Source organism: Gallinula chloropus (assembly GCF_964237585.1).
Source record: "Gallinula chloropus genome assembly, chromosome: 1".
In the NCBI taxonomy this organism is placed as follows: domain Eukaryota; kingdom Metazoa; phylum Chordata; class Aves; order Gruiformes; family Rallidae; genus Gallinula; species Gallinula chloropus.
This window is the reverse complement of record NC_140085.1, coordinates 75,517,293-75,533,844: the sequence shown is the minus strand read 5'-3', so window position 1 is coordinate 75,533,844 and position 16,552 is coordinate 75,517,293. Positions and strand designations below refer to the sequence as shown.

The 16,552-nt window shown below is 39.8% G+C and overlaps 1 protein-coding gene across 4 annotated transcripts in view; it reads left to right on the top strand.

Moving 5' to 3' along the window:
• The first annotated feature begins 214 nt into the window (after positions 1-214).
• The window catches only part of ABCC9 (ATP binding cassette subfamily C member 9), a 60,429-nt gene continuing 44,091 nt past the window's right edge, over positions 215-16,552 (top strand). For 3 of the 4 annotated variants that reach the window (XM_084278049.1, XM_084278050.1, XM_084278051.1), the window contains exons 1-6: positions 215-348; positions 7,003-7,197; positions 9,767-9,931; positions 11,092-11,247; positions 14,622-14,756; positions 16,007-16,169. In XM_084278049.1, the coding sequence (XP_084134175.1) occupies positions 223-348; positions 7,003-7,197; positions 9,767-9,931; positions 11,092-11,247; positions 14,622-14,756; positions 16,007-16,169 (940 nt within the window). In that variant the 5' untranslated portion in view covers positions 215-222. The remainder of the gene's footprint in view (positions 349-7,002; positions 7,198-9,766; positions 9,932-11,091; positions 11,248-14,621; positions 14,757-16,006; positions 16,170-16,552) is intronic. The other variant, XM_084278052.1, reaches the window with a different exon arrangement.

The following is a 16,552-nucleotide window of genomic DNA, read 5'->3' as shown; positions in this document are numbered from 1 at the left end:
TGTGAATTTGACACTGTAGTCATATTACACGTAGGGTTTTTTTCCTAAAAATTGCCATTAATAAAATAATGAAGTCCCGAACACATGCTATTTTCTCCTCTCCAGAGGTATGTATTCTTCATGAACCCTCAGAAAGTAAAGCCACCAGAGGATCTACAGGACCTGGGGGTGAGGTTTCTTCAACCATTTGTCAATTTGCTCTCAAAAGCGACTTACTGGTGGATGAATACTCTTATTATATCAGCTCACAAGAAACCTGTGGACCTGAAGGCAATCGGAAAGCTTCCAATTGCAATGAGAGCTCTGACAAATTACGTTTGTCTCAAAGAAGCATACGAGGAGCAGAAGGTAACCAAAGATGTTTGAGTCACTCTTTTACCTTAGAAATGACAGTGTCACATTGATTTTTTTTTTTGTAATTTTTTTTTACTTCTCTGAAACCTTAGTTTTAGGAATTTTTAACTTAGGACTGTTTGTTCCAAGGTGAAACATGGCTAAGGAAGTTCCAATCCAATGGTTACTGTTTGGTTTTAAGTGAATTTACAGCAGGAGAGAGTTGCCAGACTGAGAGCAACTGGAAACTAAAACCATAACAGACTCATCACTTGTTAGATTTCATTTTAAAAATGAAAGCTTTGTTTAAATCTTTGCTACTTATGACAGCATCTTAAATTAGAAAACATTCTATCCATAGTTTCAGCTGGAAACACTCATCTTCACGTTTTTTTCCCCCACAGAAAAAGAACTAGCCAAAACCACACATTAAGAATAGCCAAAACACTGGTGTCTTGTCAGTAGTGCTTTAGTCACCATTCTAAGACAGAGCACCATATGGGCTGCTAGGAAGAAAATTAACTCCATCTCAGACAGACTCAGCATCAAAACCCACATTTGGGCAAACTCATTGGGTAGGGCAGGACTTCCCAGATAAACTTCTGGATGCGTTTAGGCAGAACTGTAGCATTTTATTTGTGCTTAAAGCTGGTGATTTTTGCCAAAAAAAAAAAAAAAAAGAGAGAGAGAGAGTTTGTTTTGAAGAAAGGTGAGAAAGGACTTGAGACCCTTCCTTCCTGGTTTGTACATATGTATCAATCCTCAAGCATAAGCAGAGAGAATACAGACATTCAGAGACCACTTTGGAAAAGGTGGCATGTAGGACAAAAGGCATGTAATTCCCTTTCCTGCACACACACCCCACATAAACATGTTTCCAAGCAGTGCATGGCTGAGAACTGCGATGTGAGGTGAAGCTGGGAGGAGCAGCTCTGCTCTCGGCAGCCAATGGAGCTGCAGACTCCTTCCTGTGCCCTCTGAAATGACACCATAATCGGTACAATTGCTTCTGTTGTAATAGATTTAGGTTTCTTCTCTTTCCTTTTGTAGTCAGTGCTTACAGTACTAGAGACCAAGACACTTCTGCTTTAAGCAGAATGCTATTTAGTCATTGGGCCTCAGCTTTTAATAGCAACGGAGAAGTGCATCCCTTAGGCCAGCTCCTTAAAGAAGCATTTGGTGCTTAAATCTTTCTTAAAGAGACCAAAGATTCTTAGCCACCTACATGCTCTGATGACCTGAGTCTTTGTGCCCTTCTTAATGGCACAGCACAATGACTGGGCGCAACCATTTGTCTGTGGTTCATTTGCATCGGCAGATAACTGCGTCTGCCTGCACAAATACACAGCTCAGGTGCCAAAAGTCAAGTTAAATGTGCTATTGCTCATGGGTGTGACCACAAACATTTGGTGTACAGCTACCCTTGGAGTGCGTCATGCACGTACGAAGACTTGCATGAATGTACCTGTGCCATTACATCAGATTTGTTAGTTTCTGTAATTGTTTAAAGTCTTAAGGCTACCACAGCCTCTGGCATGTTTGTGCTAATATTTGAAAACAGGCTGTAACCCTAAAGTAAACTGATACTTCATAGATAAAATTAAAGTAAACTAAAGGGCTAAAAGCAACCCAAAGAGCCAGGCAGTGGAACTGGATGCTGTTCACTCCCATGGAGAAATGTGCTGGTTTGTGCAAGGTTGGGCCAGAAAACAGCTGCAGAATTAGGAAGATTCTTCAGGTTGAAGGGTGGTCTGCAGTCTGGCAGAGATGATATGTCACTGTCTTTGTTGCCGGGGTGTATTTTACACTAATATCCCACAGCTGGTGAGTGGAGCCCCCCAGTATCCTCTGGATTAAGTTGGGTTACCCCTGCCTGTGCCTGGAGATAACTGGTCTCAGTTGTGCTCCATGGCCCTGTGGGGAGAATGCTTCTGTTCCTTTCCAAACCCTCCTTATCGCGTCTTGATGAAAGATGCTGAACATGGCCAAGCATATTCTGTATTGTAAAATGCCTTTGAGATAGCTCACATGATGTTGTCTTGCTATCCCTTGCAGAAGGGATAGCAGGACATGCTATGAAAACTGAAAGTGGCTGAGGTTCTCTACCAAAAAATAGCACACGGGGAAATGAGTCAGGTTCAATTTTGATGATTGTTTTCTCTAATTTACTGTTTTTCAAACTTTTGTCCAAGCATACAGGAATGTAAACTAGAGCACCTGAGATTAAGTTTTAATGGCTGCTATAGTCTGCTAAAATAGCATGTTGCTACTTGATTAACCATGAAGTCTGTGAATGCTGGGGGGAAGTTCTTGTTTTCTTTGATGTCATTGGGCAAGTCCTGAAACCATATTCAACTATTTAGACAGAATTCTTCTGGCTCCACTCATATCAAGTTTTTCCCCTTGCACATGACACCTAAGATCACACTTCTCAGTGATAAATATGAATTAATTTTTCTGTTCTGTGGATTTATACATTTTTGAATTTTCATGAAGCATTCATAGCATTATGAACACAATTACTACTCAAAATTCTTTAGTTCTAAGTAATTTTTCAAAGCATCAAGTAATCTAAGTTTAATATTGCTTTCATGCTACAAGATGTTTTATAGAATTTTAAGGACAGTTATCAATAATTTTTTTACAATATTAAGTAATGTAAGCCAACAAAATACAAGGCTAAATGACTAGCTAGTGATTGACATTCAAACTGGCTATTACTCTGGTAGTTGCTACTGCAAAAGGCATTCCAACTCTTACAGTAAGATACAGGTCATTTGTTACTGGTTTTGTAGATAGTTTGTGTGTGGCAACATAGCATAACACAGCATATCATAGCATAAGAAAACCACATAGCAATGTTCTTTCAATTAGAAGATACTATAAAAACATGGGTAAATCAAACTCTTTTGATAATTACGCTTGCTTAAATATGCTGCTTGAGATTTTTCCTAAACAAAGTGTTGCCAAAAAATCCCCATTGCAATTGACTTTCCTTATCTCATTATTTTCTGCCATGAGTAAACATTCTAAAAGTTGGATGTGCTGTGTTTTCTTGCTTTTCTGGACAGTTTCCTATAGAAACAGAAATACTTCATCTTACAGTGTTTTTATCATAGTTTTCTAAGAATCCTGGTGAAATTCTAACTGTGGATAGGAAGGCTATACATGCAGGGCTAAATTCATCACCCTGAATTCATATATTCTCTTTAATACATGTTCACAGTTCCTAACAGATTAATGGATATTTTGGCTGAAGATAGAGAATTCTTTAATAAGATTAAGCAGATTAAAAAGTCCTTAACAATATGTATTGAAACTCTCACAACCAAATTTTTGGACTTACCTACTTGGTTGCATTTGTCACATAACACCCCCTCCAAAAATTGATTGTCTTCCTGTTGTTGCTTGGCTTTTGTTTTGGTTTCTATGTCAGCAGTCTAAATATTTCAAACTACGTTTTAACAGATCATAAAATCACAGACTGGTTGGGGTTGGAAGAGACCTTAAAGTTCATCTAGTGCCCACTCCCTGCCATGAGCAGGGACATTCTCCACTAGACCAGGGTTCTCAAAGCCCCATCCAACCTGGCCTTGAACACTACCAGGGAGGGGGCAGCCACAGCTTCTCTGGGCAGCCTGTGCCAGAACCTCAATACATGCACAGGGAAGAATTTCTTCTTATAACCAATCTAAATATACCCTCTTTCAGCTTAAGGCCATTACTCCTTGTCCTATCACTCCATGCCCTTGTAAACGGTCCCTCTCCAGCTTTCCTGTGGGCCTCCTTTAGTTATCAGCAGGCTGCATTAAGGTCTCCATGGAGCCTTCTCTTCTCCAGGCTGAACCAGCCCAACTCTCTCAGCCTGTCTTCATAGGAGAGGTGCTCCAGCCCTCTGATCATCTACATGGCCTATGGACTCACTTTAACATGTTCCATGTCTTTTTTTGTACTGGGGACCCCAGATCTAAATGCAGTATTCCAGGTGATGTCTCCCGAGAGTGGAGTAGATGGGGAGAATCACCTCCCTCAATCTGGCCATACTTCTTTTGATGCAGCCCAGGACACAGTTGGCTCTTTGTCTGCAAGTGTGCATTGCTGGGTCATGTTGCCCACCAGCAAGCGCAAGTCCTCCTTGGGGCTGCTCTCAATCCATTCTCTAACCAGCCTGTAGTTGTGCTTGGGATTGAGCCGACCCATGTGCAGGACCTTGCACTTGGCCTTGTTGTAGTTCATAAGGTTCGCATGGGCCCACCTCTCAAGCCTGTCAAAGCCTCTGTGGATGGCATCCCTTCCCTCCAGTGTGCTGAGCACACCACACAGTTCAGTGGCATTGGCAAAGTTGCTGAGGGTGCACGCAGTCTCACTGTTTATGTCGTCAGCATGCTGAACTGCCAGTCCCAATAGTGACCCTTGAGCAACAACACTTATCACTCATCACATATCCCAAAATAGATTTAGCACATTGACTTTACATTTGGTTTACACATCAACCAAAAGCATATGTAAATCTATCACATGAATAGAAAATTTTACTTTTGGGGTGATGTAATTGAAAATGCAATTTTTAACGTCGAGGGGCAGGAGCATTTCTTATACCTGCTATTCATGTGCCACTGTGGATCTTCCCTGGCAAAAAGAGGAGGAAGGAAGGTGTGTTAGCTAGAAATCACAGGGACAAAGTATTGCCCTTTGCCATCAGGCTGACACTGTCAGCTACAGCACTAAGGGAACAGTCAGATTTCCATACTGCCTGAGGTGTACCTTACAGGTGTCTTCATTTACCAGCAAGTGCTGTCTCACTGCCCTTACTTGAACTGTTGAATGCCTCAGGTAAAAAAAATTAATTAACCTAAATAAAGGATAGGGTTGGCACATGCAACATATACTGCAAACCCCTAACAGTGGGCCTCAAGAACCATTCTGGAAAAGAACATAAGGTTATAAGAAAAATCCATGCTCCTTTATTCACCATCCCGTTAGATATTTCAGAAAATTTGAAGTCCTAATTAAAGAAGAAGAAATTACAGTGTTTAGCAGTAAAGCTCATTAGATAATTTAATTTAATTATATTTTTTTTCCAGTGAAAAGTAAACAGATTTCATGTAATGACTGCAGTTCTGTGAACTGCAGTAGTAATGAAAATTGCTACTGAATTAGTAAACTCTAATTAAGGAAATTAGGATTTACCACTGCCATTTACCAAATTTGCCATAAATTGAATGCTGAGAATAGTGTGCAGTTTTTCTGAAAGCCAGCAGATGTGTTTTCCTATTAAGTTAGCCCAGCTCCTGTCAAGCTGTTAAAGTGCAGGTCATTTATTTGAGGAGGATGCCCGTAGCCCCTCTAATGCAGTCTGGCTAAAAACCCACTAGGGACAAATTCAGAGCCTTTGGTCTGGGAAACTCACACGAGGCCCCTGTGTTCTTTCCTTCACCCAAAGAAACAGTTTTATTCTTAGCCTTTTCTGAAACATTAGCTCTAATTTGTCCCACTTTTGCTTCTTTCTCTGTATTAAGCTTCTGGGCATTGGGCATGATCAGCCTGGCATCATCTCTAGAGCCTGGTGAGCCACTTTCTGGTGGCTTCTAAAAACTTACAGGTTTCTGGCACCATGAAGACATTCTATCTCAGCATCGATGTGGCATAAAAGGACAAACCAAGGGAAAAGGAAAAAATTGCTTGAGGCAGCTAGGCAGGTACAGCCATACCTGATTTTCTTTAGTTAATTTGCTGGGGCATGGGGGTTCTGATTACTTAAAGTAAGAATTACTTTAAAAAAATGTACTTCTCTGTGAACGCTCCAGAGGGCTTGGCTTGGGTCACAACTTGCAGACATCTGTGCTACTTGAAAAATGACAGACACTTTTTTAGAGTGTCAAAAGCTGCTGTCTGAAGTGCAAGGAAGCACACTGCAGACCACGGGTATGTTAAGTGAAGCTCTTCTTTAGGTTGAAGAGACCTCAGAAATATCAGAACTTCTCTGACTAGATACAGCAATATCTGCTGGTTGGTGTTTTAGGGCAGGAGTTGTGACACTGCATAGATTCAAAGAACTGAAGGCTAGAAAGGAGCTTGAGTTGATGTAATTGTACTTCTCAAAATAGCCTGTTACCCCCACCTTTTTGAGCCTAGTAATTAATGATTGGCTGAAGTGTGTCTTCCTGGAAGGCACCCAAAAGATAGAAAAAATCCAGATAAATTAAAATATAATCTTGTCTCTGTCTGTCTGTGTTTTTTCCTTCAATCTCTTTCTCACATCGGAAGCCTTGACTGGATCAAGTAATTTCACAGCTGCTATGAAAGTCCAGATAACCCACATGAGCAAGGGCTTGAAAGGTCAGACCTTTTCCTGAGTGCACATGTGACAATGAGCGATGGCTTGGTGCCACTATGATTAATCTGTGTCTGCATTCCTGTGTTCTCTTGGTCAGAGAAGTGTTAGGATTTAGAGGTAAGGACCCACAGTTACCAAGAGGAAGCAGACTGATATTTCTATGAAGAATGTCTGAGATGTGTTGATATCTACAGCACGTTTGCTAGCTCACCTGCTCCAAAACACCCTTTGAGGAAACATTTGGGCATCCAGATGTGGAATGCTGTCATATACAGCTAGCAAGGCTGCTTCTTCTTGGAACACTGATACCTGTTACTTTCTTTTTTTTCCAGAAAAAGGTAGCAGACCAGCCCAACCGGAGTCCCTCCATTTGGTTGGCCATGTACAGTGCTTTTGGACGACCAATTCTTCTCAGCAGCACGTTCCGGTACTTGGCTGACCTGCTGGGTTTTGCTGGGCCGTTATGCATTTCTGGCATTGTCCAAGGCTTCCAGAACACAACCAATAATACAAACACAACGGAAAAGGTAACCTGACGACATGAGCTGAAAAACTTTGTTTGGTATTAGTTCTAGATTCATATCAGGTACTTAATGCGTCTGGCTGCATGCTTTTGTATGTCTGTGATCACCCTGGTATTATTTCACAGTTTCTTTCAAGCAAATTGATTATTTTTTGTGAGAGATGGTCAAGTTAAAAACAGGAGCAGTGGAAGTCTTTGGTATGAATGCAACACAGGTAGTGCAAGCTTCCCCCCTCCCCCCCCCCCCCCCCCCCCCCCCACCGTTGCCCAGCAGTCTGCCTCTTGGTGGAGTCATCCCTACAGTTCTGGGGAGAAGGAACGGGTCTTTGGTTTCTATTCAACTGTACCTTCTGTCAGGTAGGACACCCGCTGGTGGTGCTTCAGTGATGCACCCAGCTTGGATGAGAGGGAATTTTGCTTAAATGCCATTTATAGTTCATTGACAGGTTTGAGCACTCTGAACTCTGTTTTCCACTGGGAACCAGAGAGTTGTCACTCCATATTGTTATTGTGCTGCTTTGTGCTACAATGAAATTCATGCATGCATGTGAGTGGTTGAAAAGCATTCTCTATATTTAATGGCACTCTTGATACTGGATTTGCACAAAAGATGCTAGTTCACAGCTCCATTTCAAATTTCACCCAGACTGAACTTTCAGAGACCACCCCTAAGCACTGAGCAAGCCTCTGATACAGAACATTTTCTACCATTAGAAAAATAATTTATTAGTATTTAGTGAAAAGATACAGGTAGGATTAATTTACTCGCTGGCAGCAGAGAAGACACAATGAAGAAATTTTCCTACATCTGTCTTCTGATACAGAAACATCTCCATATACATCGTGTGGTGAGTGTTTTGTATTTGAATGAGCAGATAGGTATGTAATGGAATAAAATTTTCCCTTCCAGATAAAGCATTTGACTATCATCACTATCCAAACATCTTCTCCTTGGCTGCTCTCTCCTGACATTCATTTTCTTGACTGATGGTCTGAATTTGGCCATTGCACTGAAGGAGAGTTTAATTGTGCAGCTTATCAAGTAAAGCTCTTTATCATCCTTGAGCCTGTACACGTTGGATTAGAGACACAGAGCTAAAAGGCAAAGCGCATATTATGCCACAAAAAAATACATTTTTTTATTGTATGTTGAACAAACGAGGTATTTTAACTTGAAAACAATAATTTCTGGATCTCAAATTTAGGAATCTTTGCTGTGTTTGCTGCTTTTATCTTTTGTACTCTTCAGTGTAGTGCTTTTAGTTGTGGGTTTTTTTAAGTTTTAATTAGCACTGGCTGAAGGGAAGATAAAAAACACTGGAGAACTTGAAACCACTCCAAGAGCCTGGCTTGGTGACAGTCACTATTTCTCTTGGATACATTTCAGAATACATTTGTTTTTAATTTATGGATTTTGATAAACTTGGTTGTTCTTGTTATTATGTGTTTCTCCTTAAAATTCTTTCTAGTTTCAATTAATGTGAGTCAATTGACTTTTATGCTTATTCCCCCTTAATTCCTGAGAACTTTATATACATTGATAAACACATATGCAACTGTTGTTTTATTATTAATATCCCCACTATGTAAATATGAGCAAGTTAGATGCAGCAGAATATTAAGATAAGAGTTATCAAATACAATAATCCGACCAATAGAGCAATTAAACAAACCTTGTTTCAGAGAATCTTGGGCTGGTTCAGCAACTTAGTCCTATTATTTCAGTGGGATTTAGGTGTCTTACAGACATTGGACTATATTTAAAGATTGTTAGGTGCTTAGAAACACTATTTCCCAAATTTTCATCTCAGAATCAGGATGGATATTATAGGAGAAGAGGCTTTTTCCCTTTTCTTTTCTTTTTGTTTTTTTTCCCCCCAAGAATTTTAGTACATCCTGCTTCCAGCTGGATCGGAAATGCCAAAGGAACAGCCTTCCTTGCAGTATTTTGGTATATTTGTTTCCTTTTCTGTCTGAAACAGAGCAGCACAGTGAACATAAAAACTAGAAAATGAAAACAATAAATTGATTTAAACAATACTAAGGGTTTTTTTCCCTCTTGAGGCATTTAAACCTTATATGCTGGTATGCCCCACAAAATATCTTCTTATTTTACTCAGAATTCACAGGTATCATAGATTATATTTCTGGAATGAATTGTTTCTGTAATACACAAACGCAACATAAGCAACTAATTCCATAAAATCAAAAATGTTTTCTTGTAGCTTCTTCATGATGCAGGTGGAATGAACTATATTTTCTACTAACATTTCTATCTTATAAATGATCAGAATTCAGTGGAGAAAATAAAGATAAGAAAACATGGTGATCCAATTCCTCATTTCTAGATAAAACCAGTTATTTTTGTAACTGCTAAATCTTTGGAACATGAGCAGAGTATTTAATTTGTGTCCCAATGACTTTTATATATAGGGCAGTGAGAAATCTGATTTCCATAACTTTCCCATAGAATTTTTTTTTCTAATGCAATGACTGAGTTTCCTGGTTTTCACTGTCTCAAGAACATGCAATCCTGCCTATGCCACATTCACCATTTTTTTCCTTAATTTCAGGTGAGGGATCCATCAAATTCATATCTTTCCTCCGAGGAATTCCTCAGGAATGTTTATGTTTTGGCAGTTCTTCTCTTCCTGGCCCTTATCTTGCAGAGGACGTTCCTGCAGGCATCCTACTATGTCACTACAGAAACTGGCATCAACTTACGAGGTGCTTTATTGGTGAGCAAAGATGTTCCCAGAATCTGCCAAATTCACTAATAATAGCTCCAGCTTTGTGCTTTGATTTTTATATATGTAATTTAAAAAAAAAAAAATCTAAACATTCAGTTAACAATTGTTTAAGAGAAGATATGCACTACATTTTTATACAGGGAAAAGTAATGTCATTGACATAGCCAAGCTGATGGCAGCAATTCCTTTCATCAAAATCTAAATCTACCATACTAGCATCTAGAAGTCTAAGCCTCACTCTGTGCATATAGGAACACACCTTTGCACATGATGTTAGGTGTATGAAGACAAGCAGGGTTGGTCTTTCTCTGCATCTGCTTTGTTCATTTGAATCACAGAATCACAGAACGTTAGGAGTTGGAATGCACCTTGAAAAATCATCTAGTCCAACCCCCCTGGCAGAGCAGGATCAGCTAGACTAAATCACACAGGAATGCATCCAGACCTGATTATTTCTTTCTCTCTTTGTGGCTCCTACTTGCCAAAATGGGACCATAGGCAGGTGATATAATTCACCAACGTTTGTAGACAATTCTATGGGATCTACCTTGCTTATGGACAAAGCAGAGCAAAGAGTGCAAATTATTTTAAAAACTTCCTTAAAGCTTCATTGTTTGGTCTTAACTGCGAACTGGGCTCACAATATTTGTCTTCAAATTTCTGGTAGATAAAAACCCTGATTAGTTTTAACTCCTGTTAAGCTCCTACTAATTTTCTGGAAACAAGTGGCTAGGTGAAGGAGAGAAACCCAAAGGAACCCTGATGAAAACCTCATAGCATGAGTTTATCTATCTTTTCAGGAAGAGGGATCTCTCTGACAGACAGTGTCACAGAAAAGCAGGCTCAACAAATGTTCATTAAATAACTATTTTTGCCCAGTCTCCTAAATTTTGATGTTTTGCTGTCATTCTGTTCTATTTTAGGTCTGCATTAAGCAACAAACATTTTAGGAAGAATTGAAGCTTTTTAAGTCAGTTCTCTCTCTTGTGCTTTCTTTCACTCTGTCTCCATCTCTCTGTCTCAGGTGAGAGACTGGGAGAAGGGCTGTCTTAGGTAAAGACTGATGTCGCAGTTTGAAACGTCCTGCTGCTGCTGTTGTTTTATAATTATGTTGTTTTCATACCTTCCCTTCTATTCCTTTCCCACAGGCAATGATATATAATAAGATCCTGAGGCTTTCCACATCCAACTTGTCCATGGGAGAGATGACGCTGGGACAAATCAATAACTTAGTTGCCATAGAAACAAATCAATTAATGTGGTTCTTGTTCCTGTGCCCCAATCTGTGGGCAATGCCTGTTCAGGTAAAGCATCAAAGTTAAGGGCCTCATTTCAGAGATACTCCAACACAGCTGAAAAAAGCACGTGTCTGTGAGACTGCTACAAAATCTAGAGCACAACCTGGACTTCACACTCATTTGCTGGGAGGACTAACAAGCAGAGATGTCACCCATCCTTTCCTCCAAGGGCTGGGAGGCTGTGTCTCTGGGGGCCAGCAAAGAGAGAGGAATTATTTTTTGAGCAGGATTTCCATGTCATAGATATGATCTGTCACTTTAAGAATGATGACCTGTCTTCCTTTCCCTGCTCACACATTTCCCACTACTGACAGGAGGCACTGCTTTTATTTCTGCCACATGGCAGCAGCGCAGGCACCTGATCAGTGCCAAGTGTTGCTCTTGCAGTGACAACTTGTAGCTGCATTTTGTGGCAAGAGGAAAAAGCAATTGAGTCCTGCTCAGTGACTGACAGCAGTCCTGATAGCGCGCTGCACGAAGTGCTCAGAGGAGCTTTCATCCAAACAAACTTAGGTACTGTAAACATCTGGATTTTAACAAGATCTGTGGGAAGGAGAGGTAAAAATTATTAGCCTGGAAAAAAACTTGAGAAGCACAAAACAACTTAACGACCTAAGCTACACTGACTTTCCATGAAGCTTGGACTCCTGTAGCACCCCTCAACAATTTTATTTTGGGGTGGGACTGGCATGGTCCTTATCCTATAGGCGATCCTGCCAACATGTAGCCAGTTTTAAAAGGGATAGAAGCCACTCTTAAAGCAGATCCGGTTTGCTGAAATTCTTGGAACTGTATCAGTCATCTTTTATAATAGTAATATTACTACCACTAATAGAAGCAAATATTGGCTTTATCTGCCCCTTTTAGGATCAGGTAGGATTTAGAGAGTCTTAAAACAATTTATGGAGAAAAAGACAAAAATGTATGCATGGTAACCAAAATTAGAAATAGCACAGAGGGTTTACTTTTAAAGCACTGTTTCATATGCAGGTTTATTTGCAAGTGTTGCTGCTAATGCTTTGAATGTTATCAAATTAACAGGTGGTGTGATTCATTTGGCTAGTGAAAAACTATACGCACCTTAAATTCACCATCCATTTGTCTTTTTTATAAAGCCTCTGTCTCAGCCACTGTAGGAACGTAACAGCCTTCCTCACCACTGCAGTTAAAGGCTGGTTTGAGGAAGCTTCTGATGGTTTTGCTGCTTCCTGTAGTTCACCTTCAGGCACTGAGGAGACAAGGAACACAGGGGTAGCTTGGCCATAGTTTCGTCTGGGAATGAGCATAGCATCACCAATAAATTTGCCCCTGCTAAGGAACTTAGTGAGTGAGTACCTGTGGCCTAGGCTATAGAGGGCTCCTTCTGCTCTCTTTCCCTAGTGATCATTGCAATTACCTGACTATTACTATTGCCTAAATATTACCATTATTTTAGTGTTACTTAGTATTTCCTTCTCAGAATATTATAGAACTGATATCAGTGACACTGGTGGTGTGGTAACGTGTCTTTCTGCCTGATTAGCTCAATTGGCTGCTTTTTGGAATGAAAAAAAAAAAAAGAGGGAACTTGATAACTCTTAGCTCAATTATAACTGTACCACTTGGAAAAGATGGTGGGACTGTCCTGTCTTGCTTTTTGCAAAAGACTTCAGCTTGAACGGACATTGTAAGAAACAGCAATTGTCTAGGCTGCTGCCTCCTCAAGCAGAACAGCTTGTAGCAAATACTGAACTCATATAGAATTACAGAACTGTTCTGGTTGCAAGGGACCCTTTATATCATCAAATCCAACCATCACCCTAACCTACCATCCATTACTGAATCATGTCCCTCAGCACCAGATCTAACCTTTTAAATACCTTTTAGGTATCTTATAAATACCTCCAGGAATGGAGACTGCCCTACTTCCCTGGGCAGCCCATTCCAATGCCTAACGACCCTCTGTGAAGAAGTTTCTCCTAATATCCAATCTGAACCTCCCTGGCATAACTTGTCACTTCTCCTGTCACTTGTCACTAGGGAGAAAAGGTCAGCCCCCACCTCTCCACAACCTCTTTTCAGGTAGTTGTAAAGAGCAATTAGATCTCCCCTCAACATCCTCTTCTCCATACAACCCCTGTTCTCTCAGCCACATCTCACAACATTTATTCTCTAGTCTTCTCACCAGCCTTGTCACCCTTCTCTGGACACACTCCAGCATCTCAATGTCATTTCTCTAGTGAGGCACCCAAAACTGAACATAGTACTCAAGGTGGGGGCCTCACCAGAACTGAATCCACGGGAAAAATTACTTCCCTAGTCCTACTATTCTTCATCCAGACCAGGATGCCATTGACTTTTTTGGCCACCCAGGCACATTGCTGTGAGCCAGTAGAGCCACAGACTGCTGAAGATTGCAGTGAATCCTAAAAAATATATCATGAATCCACTATTATCTAGAACTGTCCACTGTTACCTAGAACAAAAACTCATTGTAGGATCATGGCCCCAGCAAGGCCTTCAGTTTGCCCAAGTATCAATTGTTGCCTGTAACCTCGTATTACTCTGCTAAGAGAATGGCATGTAGGTATGCTAATTTACATTCTAGGAGACTGAAAATGTAAATAATGCTTTAAAAATGTTGAACTCCACTGATTCCTATTTCTGATACTGTATTGAAAAGCAGATTTAAAGACAGAACTGACTCATTGAAGAGAGAGCAAATATACAAAGTAGGGAGCTAGTTCTCTACACCCTTTTTATAAAAACACTTATGTAGCTTGTTTTAATACAGGGACCAGAATCATGGTAGTTGCATCAGAGCCATTCCCAGATAAATCTTTGTAGGAAGTGTTCTCAAACTCTTTGTAGGGTTAACGTAGCATCTTGGTGCTGTCCTACTGAGCTACGTGGTATTGATGCACGAGCTCAGGTTTGTGTCACTTGCAGCACATCTGCATCATGCCTGTTTTAGATGTGCCTCTGTCTGCAACTGTAAGAGGACCACTATAACAGAATGCAAAAGTGATTAATGACTGTCCTAAAACCTTCAAATATTTCCAGAGCGATACGAGTAGCTCTAGTGTAAATAAGACTTGAAGCCAGTGGTTCTGTAAAATGCCTTGGGGCAAGCACCATCATTTTAGTACTCCTTTAGTTCTGTGGAAGCCTCATCTGGAATTAGGAGTACCAGGCACTAAGATAAACTATGCACTTAACATAAAAAAAAAAGGCTTCTGGGTTCATTTCCCACACTTTCCAAACCTGACCTCTGAAGTACAGGCTCAGCTGATTCCTACAAACCATTTAACTGTTTATTAGAAGAACAAATATTTTGTTCTTGCTATCATTCCGACATACTGAAATCTACTTTTTTGTCTGTGTTGCTTTTTTCCTCGTAGATAATCATGGGTGTGATCCTACTCTATAATTTACTCGGAGTGAGTGCCTTGGTTGGGGCTGCTGTCATTGTGCTCTTAGCTCCGATACAGTACTTCATAGCTACGAAGTTGGCTGAGGCTCAGAAGAGCACTCTTGTAAGTAAATTATTTCAGTGACATTTGTGATCCAGGAATGACAACAGGGAACCAAGGGTTTTTCTTGTCAGTGAACATTCATTGCAGAGGTTTGGGCAAGTGGTCCCTTAATTCCATCACCCCTCCCTCTCCTTTTCTGTGGCTCTGTATCTCTTCCTTCCTAATGTTTGTCAGACAACAACCTGATAGAAGTATGTGGGCCTTGACCTGCCTCCTATTCCATCTGAATTAAATTGTGTGAAAGGGTGTTATTCCTACATTTAGATGTTGCATTTCATGGGATGTCAGCAAACAGAACAAACAACTGATAACTTATAGGATGACAGTGTTAATTAATGTGTATAACCCTCCTCTGGAATGACTAGAGACTTTACACTCTTACCCTAAGCTTTGGTATTCCTTAAAAGTCAGCAAGCATTGCTGGATTAGTATCTATTGTACATTCTTCCATGCTGTAAGCTTATTTTGCACTCTAATTTAGTTCACCAATTAGAAAAGTTTTCTGATACTTTGCTAATTTTTAACTTTATTCTCATGATCCTTGAACTTTTTGAATCAGCCTTTGATGTTTGAGTTGTCAAATATTTAAAGATCTTTGTTATCTTAATATTCAGTGAGTAAATTATAAATACATGGACGTAATCTTCTGCACACTACAATCCTGTTGAATCGTGCCAATTTATACCAAAAGAGGATTTATCTTTGCATAATTTCAGACATAGTCTGAGTCTTTCTTTTTGCTCTTTTCTGAGCTCCTCTGACTCATAACATCTTTTGGGTTATGATTTTACCAAAGTTTAGTATTACCGAACTAGTGAGTGGCAATTAACTAAATATATCAATAAACATCTCATTTTCATAAAATATGACCAGTCTGTACAAATCCCAGGATGAATCTTGTACCAGGAGTTACACATATATAGTCTTCTATCTGTTGTTATGAATACCATTGACCTATGAATCCACATCCCTGAGTTTCACCTTCTATTGGCAGGATTTGGATGTTTCTGGTCTATTTTTCTTCTCAGAACAGGGTCATTTAATTTCACCTGATGACTGTAAGCATTTAATATCTCCAAAGAACATGGAATTTTATATTGTTTTACTCAGTATGGCCTGTACAAAATCACAAACAAACAAAATTATAAATCTTTAATGACTTTTGCAACAGGAGTGAAGGGAAAAGAGAATTCTCATAAAAACTACAAACTATTATCGATTTCTTTTCCTTGTTTTCTTTTGAAATGAAGGACTATTCCACAGAGAGATTAAAGAAAACCAATGAGATACTAAAAGGCATTAAGTTATTAAAGCTGTACGCCTGGGAGCACATATTTTGTACTAGTGTGGAAGAGACAAGGATGAAGGAACTCACCAGTCTCAAAACCTTTGCACTTCATACATCTCTTTCCAGTAAGTAACTATATTTTTAGTCCTCAGAAATGGATCCTGTTCTTCATGTCAACATTCCTCACGACTTCTACTAAAGCAAGATACAGCTGTGCCTGTGACACTTTAAATGTGTGTGTGGAATGTGATTTAAAAAAAGGCATGAAAAATCTGTAACACAGAAACTTGGAATGCTGGAGCATGTCTTGTTGATATAATTGTTTTTTATTAAGTTTTCTGTCACCTTCATTATGACATTACAGTTATGAATTGGTTTAGAGTAAGAAGGCACCAGATAATATTAGTAGCTCTGATTACAGGAAAGATAAATCAGTTCCTGAAAGAAATTGTATTTTCCGTAATGTAGAAGAGCTGCAAGACTCTCATTATGAACTCATTGTGTTACA